This window comes from Ixodes scapularis, unplaced genomic scaffold (assembly GCF_016920785.2).
Source record: "Ixodes scapularis isolate PalLabHiFi unplaced genomic scaffold, ASM1692078v2 PGA_scaffold1__304_contigs__length_218370807, whole genome shotgun sequence".
NCBI lineage: Eukaryota > Metazoa > Arthropoda > Arachnida > Ixodida > Ixodidae > Ixodes > Ixodes scapularis.
This window is the reverse complement of record NW_024609846.1, coordinates 91,136,886-91,153,205: the sequence shown is the minus strand read 5'-3', so window position 1 is coordinate 91,153,205 and position 16,320 is coordinate 91,136,886. Positions and strand designations below refer to the sequence as shown.

The window sequence follows — 16,320 nt, the reverse complement described above, 5'->3', positions numbered from 1 at the left end:
GTTGCTCAGCGCGTGCTGACGGCGAGCTTCCACAGTTCTTTTGCATTGTGCAAAGAGTGCCGGTCGTAGCGGCCTATTGATGTGAGCTCGTTCTGAGCATGCGCTCTAAACAGCACCCACAAATATGGCGTCCAGTGAATACTCCCCTATAGGAAACGGAGTATAGTCATCGTCCCTACATGAGAAACAGGCGAAAACAATGAAAAGTTTGGTGTGCTGTTTGTGCGCGAAAGTTGCCGCCTAAAAATGGAGTACAAAAATAGAGATGAGCTGCGATCGGCTTGCAGATCTCTCCCCTTTGTCTGCCAATTTTTACTCTTGCATCGTGGCTAGCAGAATAGCAGAAAACTTTTGCATCTGGATAGCAGAATATTTCACTGGAGCAGAAAAAAAATTAAGGCAAATAAAAATTACGCGCTGCGTGAGACAATTCCATCTCTTAAAGAAAAGCTGAAGAGGTTCTTGAAAAGCAAAAGAAAAAGGAGTTAGAGTTGAATTTTACAGTATTTCATTACATGAATCTGAATATCACGCTCGTTTTCCCCAAAAGTGCAACTAAACGCGAAAAAAAAAAAAAAAAAACACGAAAAACCTCCGACCAGATTGTTACGTCATCTTTCAGCCGCTAAGGACGTGTCACTCCTGTGAGCCGCGCGAGCAAAAACAAGCTTGCCAGGTATATTCCTCCACACGGACACCGGTCGCAACGTCTTCTTCTAATCCTTTTAAGAAAAAAAAGAGTGTGCGTGCATAGCTGTAATAGGCGCTGAAGATGCGCGAGAGCGGAGATTCCGAAAAAACGCCTTCTATGACGTCACGCTCCGGGAAGGAAGGGCTTCAGCGGTACTTTTAAATAATTTTCTGCAGTCTCTGTGCACCAACTGGAAAAATAATCTCGATATTCGTGATCCTGGAGTGAAAATACATGTCAACGTGACCTAGGTATGGTAGTGTTAAAGTTGGAAACATTTAATGTTTCTTTTGGAGGCTTCTCAATAGAGAGCAAACCTGAGACATCACACGGCTTTTCCCTTAACCTTCATACAATAACTTTTATATTTATTATTAAAAATCTGTAGAATTTCTAGCTGTAAGTTAAATATACTTCTACTTTAGTCACACGAATATAGCTCTGTTAAAGATCGAAATTACCTTTAAGTCTCTTGGCCAGTTCCTCTCGTACTGACCATATATGTCCATAGCTAGGCAAATATGGCGGAATGGTGTTGTTCTGCTTCCAATTTTTGCACACGTAATCATAAAAATCATCACATGGATCTTTATTTCTGTCAATCGTATGGCTAAGCATTATGCCTGTAACAGTATAAAAAATGAAAGCCGTTTACAAATCCCTGTAACGCCGAATTGGAGCGCAGCTCTTGAGGAGGAGTAGGGAAGGGTACTAAGGGGGGTCACGTCACCTGCGGGTAGTCACGTGACCCCGGGGGGGTCACGTGACCTCGGGGGGGGGGATCACGTGATCTCGGGGGGGGGGGGGTCACGTGACCTCGGGGGGGGGGTCAAGTGACCTCGGGGGGGGGGGGTCACGTGACCCCCCCGGTTATGCCGACGGCGACGCCGACGCCAACGCCGACGCCGACGCCGCTCAGGCTGGAAACGGGCCGCTAAGAGCTGCGCTCTAATACATTTCAAATAATATAAATGTGGAGTGGTTACCCCGCGGCACGAAACAAGTCCGCTCTTACCCATTTCTCTACACTCAGGCGTCTTGCATATATTCTCATGGAGATCCGTATTCAAGAGATCTGAAATATTGAAGTCGAGCAGTTTATTTAGAGAGATTTTCAAATGCTAATAAACTTTGGAAGCAGCCGTGCTTCGAAAGATAGTCTGGCCACCATGGATAAAAACGCTTTGTTTAGACGCTAGTCTGAAAACCGTGGGTACGCCCCAGAAGCGCTCGACTGTCAGACGATCTACCCATACCAGCAGCAAGATGGCGGCGGCCAGGAGCCGCACTTCCTCACGTCTATACATACAGGACGTTTTACGAACGACTGACTGTGTATAATTGAAAGGGCAATTAAAATGAAGAAATTACTACCCGGGATAAGGGTCCGGGGAGTACGTCATGTCGGGAATAGAAAGTGACAATTAACAAGTTAATTACTTCAAAATTCTTACTTTCGGAAATACCAGCTTTTGCTGGCACATTTCAATTGCAAATATGTTGCCGCCATGTAGAATGTGCCATCGCTCTTGTTTCAGTATAATATCCGTTATACTGAAACAAATGTAGAAGAAAAACCCGCAGAGAGCGTGTCGTTCCTGCGACCACGTGACCCTTAAATATTGTGACGTCGCCAGATCGGCTTGCGGTCACTCACTACCAAAGCTGCATAATAGCTGTAGTAGCAAGTAATCATCATGCCAGGGGTGGGAAGGGGGGTCTACAGGCCTCCGTCTGCGAATGATGCTGGCGTTGATGAAAGGACAAAACGTCGGTAAATATGGGCCTGTGCGGCGTTGTGTCACCTGTGGGCCCCTCCGTGGGAGTTCCACGAAAGATGGAGTGAGGAGGTACTGCCCTTACCCCTTCCGTTCGTCTTCCGTGGTCTTTTGGGGTTTGAAGCGCCATCTAGATTTACGTTTCGAAACTGTGTTTTCCATCGAGTAGAGTGACTGTATAGACCTTTTCATCTCAGTACTTGCATGATCGGTGGATAGAGGGCTCTGACGCCCTGCCCACCATTAGGTTGTTTCAATTTGGTTGGTTTTTGTTTCAACGTGCACGCGGCTGCATTACTGTTTTAGGTCGGTCTCGCTTAAGTTTTGAATCCAAAAGTGTCTTTGTAGCATAGAACTAGGTATCCAGTTTTTTTATTAATCCGAAAAAAATTTGAAAAACACTCGCCAGTAAATGTTTCCTCAATTCAGGTTTATCAGAAAAACTAAGAATTTCCATGTCACAACGGCAAAATAAAAGGAAAAGAAAGTTTTTGATTTAAAGATCTATTTTATAAGAGCACCGTGTCGGTGGTCCAGGAGAAGCCACATTAGTCTCGCCACGTGATCAAAGCTTCCTTGTTACACCGAAGTGCTGCGTCTTTGTGCCTTCGCCCGCTTAATTAACAATCAACAATCGACACCGCGGCAAAGTTTAGAAGGTGTCACGTGCATACATTAACTGCATCATATATCGAGAACGAATTAAGTTCTGGATCGTCCAGCTGTTATTATTGACTATTAATCATGGCCATGTTCCAAACCTAATTGAATGGATTACATGACAGCATAAACAGGGCAACGCTGTGGAGAAAGCTAAGTTCTCGAACGCAAAAGTATGAAATCGCAAGATTGAAAGTTTCTTCGAACGCGATTCATATGGTGGAGTGCATTCTGCCGCCATCCCCGCCCCCGTACCCCTATCCCCCTCTTCCGTCGCCACTGGATCAGGCTCGTTTCTGGACTGCGAGTGCCGCAAGTAACAAATATAGTCGTCATAGTAAAATAAAACGTTGCTCCCAAGGTACATATGTCTTCACGCAAATTGCACTTGCGAAACACACACGCACGGCGTCGATTCTTCTTCGGTACCCAAGCGTGCGAAGGCACGGAGAAGGAGCGTGCCAAGGAAGCTTTGATCACGCTGCGAGACCAGCGAAACCTGTTTTCGACGGGTTGCGTCTTCTTCATGTGGCGCTGCGCTGTATACTAAGAGGCATGTCCCACCGTTTACAAAAGGTTTAATTAAAGGTTATTCGGCAAATGGTGACGAACGAGTAGAAACCGTGTCTTTAGCTCGCTGCCACCAGCCTCTGCAACGCTCCAAAAAGGCGATTTCCCGACATGCAAGATGGCCGTTCGGTGGCCGCCCATGCGGCTGCATACGACGAAGCGGGATGCACAATCTAGCAAATGTCACAGAGATCAGTAGCCACGGCATTTCAAGATCTCTCGTCGAGGTCATTCTTGAGAAAACTAATATTTTTAGTTTGCGGTTAATATTGGTCCATATCGGTTATCGGTAAATAATTTACGCTTACGGTTACGGTTTTCATAAATTTCAAACAACTGTTTCGTTCCAGTTACGGTTACTGAAAAAATTGCGTTCCTATACGGTTTTCGGTTTCGGTTACGGTTTGAGGCCCTTGTTACCATGGGAGTCACTCCAAAACGGTGGCGCGTAGAACGACGGGAGGCGGACCGTGGAGCGAGAAGGGGGGGGGGGGGGGGGTAAAACTTGTGGAACCAGCGTCTATGGGCAGTTCCGAAACTGAGCAAATCTAGTAGTAATGCTGCTCGCTACCTTCGCCCTCTGCGGAGGTTGACGTCGCTTCCTGGTGACTCCCGCTATTATTCTGGCAATTAGTTTTGGCACCCAAGTCCCCACACTGCCTACATTTGTCAAAGAAAAAGGAGCGGTGCAGAATTTATTTTTAAGAATTTTGGAATGAATGTGGCCTATTTCAACGATGAGCAGCAGATATTTAACCAGAATGCGGCAGCTAGAGTGAATAGTTCGGAGGTTAGTCAGTGGGTTAGTATAATTAATTCGCTAACTAGCACTTTACACTCATAACTTAACATCTGCCGTTGTCGGTAACATTATTCCGAAGGAATATATATATATATATATATGTGTGTGTGTGTGTGTGTGTGTGTGTGTGTGTGTGTGTGTGTGTGTGTGTGTGTGTGTGTGTGTGTGTGCGTTTACCTCCAACGACCTTTTTTATAATATTTTCAGTCACTGGCGAAGCTTCCCGTACATTAACATTTAATAAGAAAGGAGGTAAACATTGATTAGCGAGTATACTTTAGCAGCAGGGTCGTGCAAATATACTCAAGGAAATGCAAATACTGGGATATATTAAAATAGTAGCTAAAATAGTGATACTAAGATATATCTGTAAAAATGTATCGCGATACGTATCGGAAATACATTTTAAATAGAGGCAAAATGTCTTTGGAAATACAAATATAGGAATACATTTTAGGGAGGGCAGAAATACAAACACAGAAATGCTGACACTGCAATACATTTTTCAAATTTGTTTGAGGCGCCAACTGAGATGAAGTTTGAAGTGGAAGTTTTTGATTTAGAAGTGTTTTTCCCGTAGGCTTGGCACTTCGCATTGAAGGTTGTGGTTTCGGACAACGAGGAGTCTTCAATGGACTAAAAAAAAAACGTTCCATCGAGAATTGACCGCGGTCCCATCTCTGACACCCTGTCCGTTTGACGAGTGATGCGAAAAGACTTCGACCTCTAAATAAATTCTATGTCACCCTAAATCCCATCAACACGTCACCACGCCCCTCTCCAATAAGGACGCCCTTGTCAACATTGATCACGTGACGTCACGGTGGAATGAACTGGTATTTTTATCTGCAGGTGTGGTCTTGGAACATGAAACTTTACCCACGCTGCTGTATGAAAGGACAATACATGCTTTCATCGTAGGTGACCTCGTTGAAGATCGTACTGGCATTGTCATTTGGAATTTTCGAGAATAGAGGAGCCACCTCAAGCATTCTAGAACACATGTCTTAAGTTACGGTTAAAACAACGATCGGTGGCATGCCTGTTTTGAAGGTCCTTCCGGCCGACCCTCCACCCCCGACGCATGCCGACCCTCCGCCTCCGACGTTTGCTCTACTGACGTCTAACCCCTGGTTAACTCAGTTGGTAGAGCGCTCCACATGTAATGGAGAGGTCCCGGGTTCGATACCCGGACCAGGCGGATTTTTTCGGTCGCTCACCAGTCACGTAGCTGTGTTTGGAGATTTGTGTTTGTCCTTTGTTCCTTTGTTCCTCTTCTCCAGGGATTATTTTCGACATATCTATACGTTGTTTGGACATTTGAGCTTATGTTGTTTGCGACCCACATTTCCTTTAGCACTGAGAGAGGTCCTCTGACACGGCGGCCGTTGATGAATTCAAATAGGGAGAACCTCATACTTGCCTGAGGAACCTCGTGGTACACGAAGAGAAGTGGGCTAAATATTCGTCCCGAGAATGAGGCTTGTCCTTGCACATTCTTTTAAGCTTTTGATTGAGGGTCCCGTTAATGCTTTGGACTAGCCCTTTCCCTTATCGAATAATTCCGACATGTCAACGTGTATTATATCAACATGCTCACAGTTAGGAACGAACGGATAGGTACAATGTAATAAAAAGCACAGTTTCGTATCCACTAACTTGCCCTTCAAACACACATGCTCCTCGGGGTTTACCTTTCGGCTGGAGTACCAGTCGAGATATTTGTACAACGTTATATAAAACAATCACATAAATTAAACGGGGCGATAGCTTAAAATGCTAGAAACGCCGGATTTGTGAATCGGAAGCACAACAGAGCGTTTTCAAACAGACGTAAATATTCCCGTACGAAGTGATAAATTTAAAATATGTCCAGCAAATTATATGTTGAAAAAAAAAAATTAAAAGAAGTAAAGTTCAACACACCTTAAAAAAAAAACTAAAAAAAAACTCGGAATTGCATTTGCCTTAGCAGACAGTTTCAGCTTCATACTACGAACGCTTTTCTTTATTTCAACTTCGTCAATGCGGATAAAAGATAGAAATTCGGATGTGCCTAGGAACGTTGAGCTTTCGCCATGGGCTGCTACAGACAAAAAACAGGATTTAAAATATTCTGCAAACACGTTGGCCATTTTACTTACATCACTTGAATCACCAGAGCCATTTTGTATCGGGACGACACTACCAGCTCGTTTCTTTTTGGCGGTGCACATTTCCAAACGATGCTGGGCCAGCTGGTATACATATCGGAATCAAGCCTAGCCAAATGCAAACCTTCGTCTTGTCTAAAGAGCCCCTTTGCCGAAGCACGGCCCTCACTAAATTGGGCGTACTATTTGTTCAGCCCAGATTTTTGAAAAAGTCAGCGATAATAAAGATTACGTCACAAGCAGCTAGTCAGATCAGCTCAGCTTAGCTTAGGCACATAGCTGTCAATCCCGCTCGATACGATTTTTGTAAGAGCTTCAACATCTGAATTAACTCACTCGTCATTCAGGATCGGCTTGCAGTCTTAGAACTGAAGGTATTTTTGCATATTAAAGGGGCCCTCCGGAGCGTTATGCGATGGTCTATTTATGGCGGTAACTCAATCTACAGGCCCTAAGGATCCAAAAAATCATAAAATTACGGTCATGCGCGGCGAATTTCCCAATTAAAATTGCTATCAAAGTCCCCGGCACGCCCCCCTTTCTGAGATGATCCCGGAAAACGGGAGGGGCATCTCTTTACGCGTCAGCCAAACGCAAGCGAAGGATTCCGGCGTCACTGCGCGTCACCAACGCGGCCGACCGCCGACCCGCGGAGGAATCTCTCGAACACACGCGGACCGTTGTCGAGGAGCCCGGACTTTGTGCTCGGCAGTCGTCGTTCGTCGCACCGCACCATCTCGCTGCTACTGCAAAACGCAGTCGCATTCCACAGATGACAAGGAAAAGTTTGACTCGTTGACGTGGGAGGATCGCAAAGCTGGCTTCGGAGCCGGGATCCACGGGAAGAAGGAACACGTGTCCCGCAAACGCACGCCTGCAGACGCCGCGGGAAGCAGACGAGCCGACGCGCCGACGCATCACCCCCTAGCAACAAGCTTGCGGGGAGAAAACATAGTTCACTGGTTTTGGAGCGATCATTGCGGACAATGTTTCCCGCACCACAATCAGTTTACGTTTTTCTCAAACTCTAATTTACAACAAGCTTAAAAAGTGTTGCTATAATAACGTTCGCATTCACCGCGAGATGCGGCACTTCCATTGGTCAAGTTTTAGCGATGGGCAGGGAATGGGGGATTGTCTTCCAAGAGAAAATAGTCCCGATATATTTCTACTGCCATCTGTTTAATAAGCAGTTTCGTAATCTAAAACTTTGTATACATATTAACTTGCACCTACTACGCAATATAACAACATAAACAGACGATCGCAGAAAGCTCCGGAGGGTCCCTTTAAGGTCAACGCCACCATTCTCTATAAGAAAAACCAGCATGAAAATCAAACTGACCAAGCTGGTAAATAAGCTGGTCGATCTGGTGAATGTGCGCGCGCCAAGGTCGGCTTAGGCTGGAACGAGGCCACGTCTTGTTCTTTGTACTCTCGTTTTTGGTAGACGACCGGACGCGTCAGGCGCGCTGCAAGCTAGCTTTGTGTGCGAGAAAAGAGAGAGAAAGAGAGAGTGGTAGGAACGGAGAATTTGAGACGCGTTTGGCTGTCTTGGGCAGAATTTCGAAGGGACGGCTGTGTGCGCGTTGTTTGGAGACTACTTGAACGGGGGTGCAAGCAAAGCGGGTTTTGAGGAGACAGCGAGCGGCAGTCCGTTCAGTGCGGTAAGATGCCGGACGTCCCGACTGAGGTGTCGCTTCGTGTCTTCGAACGTGTGCGTGCTCGTGAATGACGGTGGTGCCGAGGAGTATCGCCAATGCCATCCAAGCCACACGGATTTCCTCTCCTCTGCCGACCACGCAAGTTACCGCGTCGCCCCCATCACTGGCAGGACCCAGGTTCGCCCCCTCATCCGTGTAGTATTTTCTTTTGCTATTGCCTGTTTTTAGCCTGTTCCTAGTATTTTTCGTGTTGGAAGATAAGCAATCTGGTTTTATTAACATTGTTGGCTTTGCACCCTAAACCACTGTCTGTGCGTCGGTTAGTACTGTGTTAGCGCCGAGGATATGTAGCATCTGAGTTCGAGTGAGGCGGCCGCAAGTACGAAAAAAATAAATTGGATGCCGACTTGGCTTTTCTGAAGAACTTGGCTTGTTTATCTTCTGTATTAATTTAAAGAGGTTAAAATGGCTGGGAAGTCCACCAGCATGACCAGTTTAACCACCATGACCAGCATGCCAAACTGGGCATGCTGGGGCAATAACCCAGCTTGAAGCTGGGACTAGATCAAGCAGCATAGCAAGCATGCCAAGCTGGGCATGCTGGGCCAATAACCCAGCTTAAAGCTGGGACCAGATCAACCAGCATGACCAGTATAACCAGATCAACCACCATGACCAGTATGACCAGATCAACCAGGATGCCAAGCTGGGCATGCTGGGGCAATAACCCAGCTTGAAGCTGGGACCAGCTTAAACGGGTTTTTTCAATAGGGTTGTGCAGTAAGTCTTCATTTAAAGGGGCGGTGCAACAATTTTATGATTAAAAGAATTTGCATCTCGTCATTTTTACGTTGTTTATCGTGTGCCGAAGGATAGAGAAAACACCTTCTTCATTAAAAATTTCGCGATTCCGCTGCATAATCGCAAAGCAAAAGTTATGCTTTTTCCCCCACCTGCAGCCCCAAGCGGCAGCCGAAGGAACCACGGCTAAAAGATTACGTAACCTCGCTCGGCTCTAAGCTGCAGCATAATGCCCTCTGATGTCAGCAGAGAGAGGGAGAGAAAGCGTCCTCCGAGATAGCACACGGGAACCTACACGGCACTCCGAATGACGTCACTAGGAGGGGGACCAGGTGTGACCCTGAAGGCTGGGAGTGAGTTGAGGGGTGCCCGAAATGCCAATATTTCTCTTTTTTTTTTAAGCAGCAACTAGGACACGCAGGCGAAATCGGTTTTCTGTTCTTTACTTCAGAAGTGTCAGAGGGCAACTTCAAGAAATCTTTGACCGAAGTCCGGAAATCGTTGCACCCCCCTCTTAAAGGGTTGGCGATAGAGAAAATGAAAAAAAGATTGGTGAAGACACTAATGCAATGTCGAGAATATTTCCCGCTGAATTCTGGATGGTGACGCGTTGTTCAAATTCCTTAAGATAAATAAAATCCAAAAGACTTAAGACTTTCAGGCTGCTGACATCATGCGCCAGCGAGTTATACCCTGCCAGCCAGTCAATGATTTGGTGGTTAGATTCCCAATATATTTGCACATGACTCCTCGTTACGTTCGGATTTTGTTATAAATTTTTAAAATGACGTGAACAACTTCCGAGTCAGTGTGCTTAGCCAAAAATAGTAATTTCGAAGGAAATAATTAAGCCCGTCGCACGACGTAACCCAGATCCATACACATTCCGAGTGCGACTCACAGTTATATGTTCTCGAAGCAAACAGGGAAACGTCCCCGGCCGTTAGAGCACCTCGTCTGTATCTCTGTCTAGTGCTAACACAATAACAGTATTTTCGAAATACTGAGTAACACGTAAGTAAATATTGAGAACTGGGGATACTGTCCTCGAGACAAATCTCAGTAAGGCAGAAAATGGTGAACGAATCGACTTCAGCTTTAGCCATAAAATCAAAAGGTTTTCTCCTAAGGCCACGAACGTTTTGGCAATAAAGTGTGCACTCCATATCGCCTTATTGAGGGTTCACATCATCCGATTCACCCGACGTTACGTCTAGAATGCCAACAAATGGGCAAAAAAGACACCCGGAGGACCAAACGTCAAGTGTTTTAATTTCATGGAAGTTATCGTTCTCGACAGGCAGATCTAAGGACGCATAACGATCATGTCTAGTTTGTGACAAGATTGTTGCATCTAACTGACTAACTGACTTGCCTATCAGAACAACCGCCAGGGAATTCGTTCACTGAAAGTTAAAGAAATCCAGAGCGTGGCGAATCTGAATAACCCTATGATCGGTTTGCAGTAAATTATATTGCTGCATTGGCCAATAAGCTCACCTAAAAGAAAATCACGAACATAGAAGCCCGGAATTACAAGTTACAATCTGCGTTGTAGAAGCTTAGATTGACTATAAATTCTTTTTGGATTTGCTTCGCAGTTATTCACCTCATTAATTACAAAACCGTCTCCCGAAAACGCAGCCACCAGCGCTTCAATGTAAGATTGTTTTTCTTTTTTTTTTAAAGATGAAACGACAAAATCGTGCTTTACAAATCATCGTGGTCTACTTGCAAATTGACGCATAATACCTTTGTTTTCAGCAGTCCTTGAGCTGGAGAATGCTGTCAAGATGAAGATCAGTGTTGCAGTCCTTCTATCCATGATAAACATTTTTTTTAACCAAAGTGATAACAAAAAGCGAATGTTGAATGAGTCCTCCTTATATATCTATAGACCGGTTTCTACGAATGAAAAAAAGCATACGTAAATTATCATCAAGTTCCTGAAATGCTCGACTGTTCTTTCATGTTTTCAGCAAAACTATCGCACAAAGAATTAACGCACCTCTGAATCTTTCACGTTTCCGCGCCAAGAAGCCACTGGAATCTATTCTTCAAAAGATCTGTTCAAAGTCCAGCGTTCGCATTCCGCTCATTTTGTTTTTGACTTGAAAGGGCAACCAGGATCTAAGGAAACATAACTTCTAAGCAGCTGGAAACATATCCGCGTTTACGCTACTTGACAGCTGCATTAACGTGGTAGGCATTCTTGGATGTAAAGGTTATTTCACGATCGTTGCTTTTTCTTTTATTATGACGTACTTCTTGCTGATATTGAGCAAATATTTTATATTTTAATATTTGTGCAGAGAGGGGAAGGTCAGAACGAATTGCATTCGAATCTAATGGTGCCGAATTGGGCCCAAAAACCTCTGACGTCGAATCAAATATTGAACACCAAATCCTTTAATTGCTGTGCGGATCAATAAAAAAAAAACACCCAGTTAAAACATGAAAAACCCTATACTCGTTTTCACCTCAAGAACCGAAGTAAAAAAAGCCTTGATCCTGGCAAAGCATTACTAGCTTCACTCTTTATGTGGAAAATTAAAATTAATGTAGGTGAATTTTAGGTTAGATACATGTGTTATCAAGACGTACACGTTTCAAACGCCAAGGCATCGCTTCTTCCTCCGACGACCAAATCTTTAAAGAAGCACTTTGCGCAGCGTACGAACAATGGGGGGAAACTTCACTTTTTCTTGAGGTGGGAAAAGGGTATCAGTGCTTAGTCTACCGGTGGTCTACCGCAAGTACGATGAACGAAGAGTACAGAGCTGTCCGGCTGAAGTTTTGCCACGCCGCTCCTCCCCCTCGCGAAGCACGCCCATATAGAGTTAAGGCTAGCCCACATGGCGCGTTTTTCAGTGCGTCTAGACGCGCGTCTCGGGTTGGCGCGCGCGCTCAGCCAGACGCGTGCGCCCAGTCAAACCACACGCAGCGCGCTTCGAGTCTGCGTTTCCGAAGCGTCCGCCCAACGTAGCCAGACGCGCTTAAGAAACAAAAGCAAATTTTAAATAGAAATCGCGCGTTAAATGATGGCTACATGCCGTAATATTTAATTTTAGTAATAGTAAGGACTCATTTTTATTACAGCAATTGCAATGAAGCTCAATTTCACTAATTTTCATCCTTTTTAGTGCGTACGCCTCATCCACGTTTCGATACGCCATTGGCATCCCCATCGCCCGCGCCAAAACATTTACAGCTGGCCGCTGGCCGCTACAGTGGTTACGTTGTAGCGATTGTTGCCGGTAGTATTAATTTTGTACCTTTGTCTCTCGGTGTCCTTGTATTCTTTACATTTGGCCTGCCAGAGTGCAGGACGCTTTTGTACTTCGCTAGGTCCTCTCTGTTCCGCTGAAGCAGCGTCAGCCTCTCCCGCGGAGCAGAGAGGATTCCCTGGACTTGTGTAAAAGGTATGATAAACTGATATCCGCGGGGGGAAGGACGTAACTACCCATGTTCGCCCTGCTGCTAGCGTTGGCGGGGCCTGAAAGCCGTTTTTATTTAAGGCCGCGAGCGTGCAAATTTTGTAAACTCCGCGCGCGCGGGTGTGTGTGTGTGCGTGCGCGCGTGCGCTTTGCCTTGGAATGGCACAGGGCTGCTACCCGCATTTGTGTGTATCTTTCTGTTTTGAGTGTTTTTATTTATTTTCCTTTCCCGTATCCCTTTCCCTACTTGGCGGCGGGCTAGCAGGCCCACCTGCGTAAAGGTCTCGACCTTTTTACCTAGCCTCGCACGCTGCCGAGTGGGTATCGCAATATGTGCAAATAAAAAGTATTATTATTATTTTTATCGCCTTCGTCGCGACGTCTGTGGCGAAAACTACAGTCCTACAGTGGAGAAAATTCAAACGCTCCTTGCAACTAGTGAACACGGCGGTTCATTGGTTGTTGCCTTCTGGACGCAGCGCGAGACGCGACGCGTGGACGCAAAATATCTGGCTCCTCCAGATACGCCGGGATGCGCCAAAAAACGCTGCGTTTCGTCCCGGCGCCGGAAGTGACGTCAAAGCGCAGGCGCAGACGCGACGCAGACGCGGAGAAAAACGCACCATGTGGGCTAGCCTTTAGGCGTACGTGTGAGCTGAGCAAACGACTCAGGAGGCTGCTGTGCTTGAGGTTGGCCTCGCGCTTCGTAAACTAAGATGCCGAAGGCAAAAGGGAAGGTCACCAATTATTTTTGTGTAGTCAAATGCCACGGCGTAACCTTAAACATAAATTGAAATGTGTCTTTCGAAAAGTTTTTTTCGTTTCCCAGAAGGTTATTTCAGAAACATCGCCAGAACGTAAGATAGGGTTGTCCGGAGTCTTGTGAATAAATAGTGCAACTACGTTTAATTGTCATCTTAAAGAAGCCATGAAAGGATTTTTCTAGTGTCGCTAAATACTACTTAGCGCCACTCACTAAAGTTAATACTTAAATAAAGTTGCCTTAGTTTCTTTTTTTTTTTTTTAAGGCAATAGCAGTTGCCGAAAGAATTTGAGAAATATCAGCATTTTTTATCTCGTAAGCTCGCAGCCACAACAAGCGGCCACGTGCCCTATAGTGCCTATCACATTCGGCCAACGTTAATGATAGACACGCGCTGCGGTTAGCAAAATAGAAAGCGCGTGCTGAGCTCCAGGAATTGTTTGAGTTCGGCTATTCTTATAACCGCAGTGGCTGGACACGAGCCCGACCGTCCGCTGAGGCATTTATGTTTCCGAGCCGAAGTTGAGTTTCCACACAGTTCTCGTGTCCAATTCATGAGCCGCACTTGAGTGTTGTCAAGCTTGTGGTTTTAATCCCACAATTCCGTCATCGAGCTGTGCGAAAGCAAGACTGAAATAGGTAGTTCCTTTTATCCTCGCTATTTCACCGCGAGAAAGAAGCTTTTGTATCACTGGCCGTCTGTATGACTATACTTGAGCCAGATTAGGACCATTAAGCCTCTGCAAACTCGTGATAATTCCAACCCGAATTTGTTTTATGACCCCTTTAGGAGGATATCACAGTAAAAGAGCCCATATATTTCTTATGAGAAATTGTTGTACTTATTCTAAGCAACTACTGAACCTATTGGCGTCAAAGTGGTTAATTTCAAAGGATAGAAGAAAAAAAATCTCACTGCTTCGCTGAATTACATCTTTCGATTTTGCTTTCAATATTATTTTATGGGGCTTCAAACTCCCAAAAAAAGAAACGCTACACTTGGCCTTCACTTTTAAGGGTCCCAGCAGTCATTAAAACAAAAATAGAGTGTGTAGTTCTGCATTTCAGTGTACACTAATTTCTTGTTTTATACATCAAATATAATTTCTCGACGCATTGCCCTTACAATATGAATTGAGGAAGTTTGCGCCTATATGAAATCGAAAAGGCGTCTGCTGAACACCATTTTTCGGCTTCTACGCAGCAGCGTCATCCCGTGATCGTGCTCTCTAAACACCACGCGGCAGTGATCAATGGGTCCGCGCAGCGCTATATTCTTCCGCCGCGAGAAATTCACTGCATGCGGTGGTGTGGTTCATTTATTATTCAGTAACCTAGGATGCGGATTTACTAGACGTGTCTTCTACTGCTTCCGGCTACGGGCAGCGCGTGATCTGGAGTATAAATTCCTTTTCACAAACATCTGCAGTGCTGACGAAAGCATGTCGTTAACCTGTGACATTAAAAAATGCCTTCTATGCGATCTCGTAGAAACAAAGTCATTCGCCAGAGATAGGCTCACGCGCCTCAGCCCAGCACTGTGGATATTACAACGCACCGATACACTGAAGGGAGGAGAACAAAGCACGTGGGGACGTCGGAACACCTAGGTCTGGTTGGGATGATTTGTGGGTAGACCTAGGGTGCCTCAATGTCCTTCTGTTAAGGGTGGTGCCACCCTTTGTAGTACCCGATGCCGACAGCACGCGCTCACGGGGAAAATACAAAGAAATCGACGAAAACAAAATGTCGCCATAGCACAGTCAGCGCCACAAACGCGTGCAGGGACACGCTCTTTCACGCGCTTCTGAACAAAAAATACAAATAAACGTGTGGGACAAAATGGTGAGATGCCACCACCCTAAGCAAAGCGCACATAAAGGCACAATAGGTAGACCTATCAGCTAGCTGTCTTAGTCTTCACTTCCACAGTTTCCCATATACCCACAAATCCTGGCAGTTCAACGACGGAGCCACGGAGTGAGTGCCCGGTCGCAGATTTGGAGGACGATTGTCTGGTAGCACAGAGCATCAAGGACCCGCAAGAACTTGAGATTGGGCGAGTTGGTTGTTCATGTTTGTCGACGTTTAGCGCACTCGAAAAACTGTCATTCAAGCATTCACACACCCAGAGAACACTCCTTTCACACAGCGTCATTCAAGCATTCACACACGCTGTGTGAAAGGAGTGTTCTCTGGGTGTGTGAATGCTCGAATGACAGTTTTTCGAGTGCGCTAAACGTCGACAAACATCAAGGGCCCATTTCTCGGGGAACCTGGACGCACAGCTTTTGGAGCGGCGAGGACCCGAAACACACTTGTTTGCTCGGGAGAAGTGTGTTTCGGAGTCCCGCCGTAGCGCGGCGCCAGTAACGTGCATGTCCTCTCATCCGTTGCCTGCCGCTCCAGATTTTCCATTTCGGAGGCCGTTTCTCTTGGCGATCTGCCAGGCTTTGTCAGTAGAGGAGGGTATGCCACTGCAATCGTGGAGGACTTTACAATGCGGAACGCCGGAGTTTTACGTATCACTTTTGCTGTCGGACGCGTTCGATGAGTGCCTTGGAGACAAAAGCAGACTTCGTCTCCACACTCGTCGAACCCGTTTGAACGCAGAACGCCATGGCGTCCAGCGTTTGACTTTTGCTTTCTAACGTGTTCGACGAGTGAAAAAAAAAAAAAGAATTGGTTGTGGGTATGTTTACACAGCCTTGAAGTTAGTCTGCCTTCAATGAGCAACTTAATTGTCCCTCAGCTGTAGCTAGCAATTTAGCCAGTGCAGTACAACCGCTAGCCTGGGATCTTTGACGTGCACCACGCAGTAGTGATACATGACCGCACGCCGGTACGATGCTCGTCCCGATCGAAACGGGCAGGGGTGGGGATCGATTCCAGGATCCTGCGTTTTCTGCAGCGTAAGCTTTTGCTCCAGGTGCTCCGAGGTGGTGTGCGCTAGACAACTCGGCCACCGATCCTCTTTTCGTTGAGTGAAATGGAGAAAAAG

General features: G+C 45.9%; 1 protein-coding gene across 1 annotated transcript in view; it reads right to left on the bottom strand.

Annotated features, from left to right (window-relative positions):
* Nucleotides 1–10,968, bottom strand: part of LOC120844395 (neprilysin-1-like) — a 49,480-nt gene extending 38,512 nt beyond the window's left edge. The window contains exons 1-3 of the mRNA XM_040216173.1: nucleotides 10,872–10,968; nucleotides 1,707–1,766; nucleotides 1,153–1,314 (exon numbers count right to left, since the gene is read on the bottom strand). Coding sequence (XP_040072107.1) covers nucleotides 1,153–1,314; nucleotides 1,707–1,766; nucleotides 10,872–10,953 — 304 coding nt within the window. The 5' untranslated portion in view covers nucleotides 10,954–10,968. The remainder of the gene's footprint in view (nucleotides 1–1,152; nucleotides 1,315–1,706; nucleotides 1,767–10,871) is intronic.
* Between the last annotated feature and the right edge of the window lie 5,352 nt (nucleotides 10,969–16,320).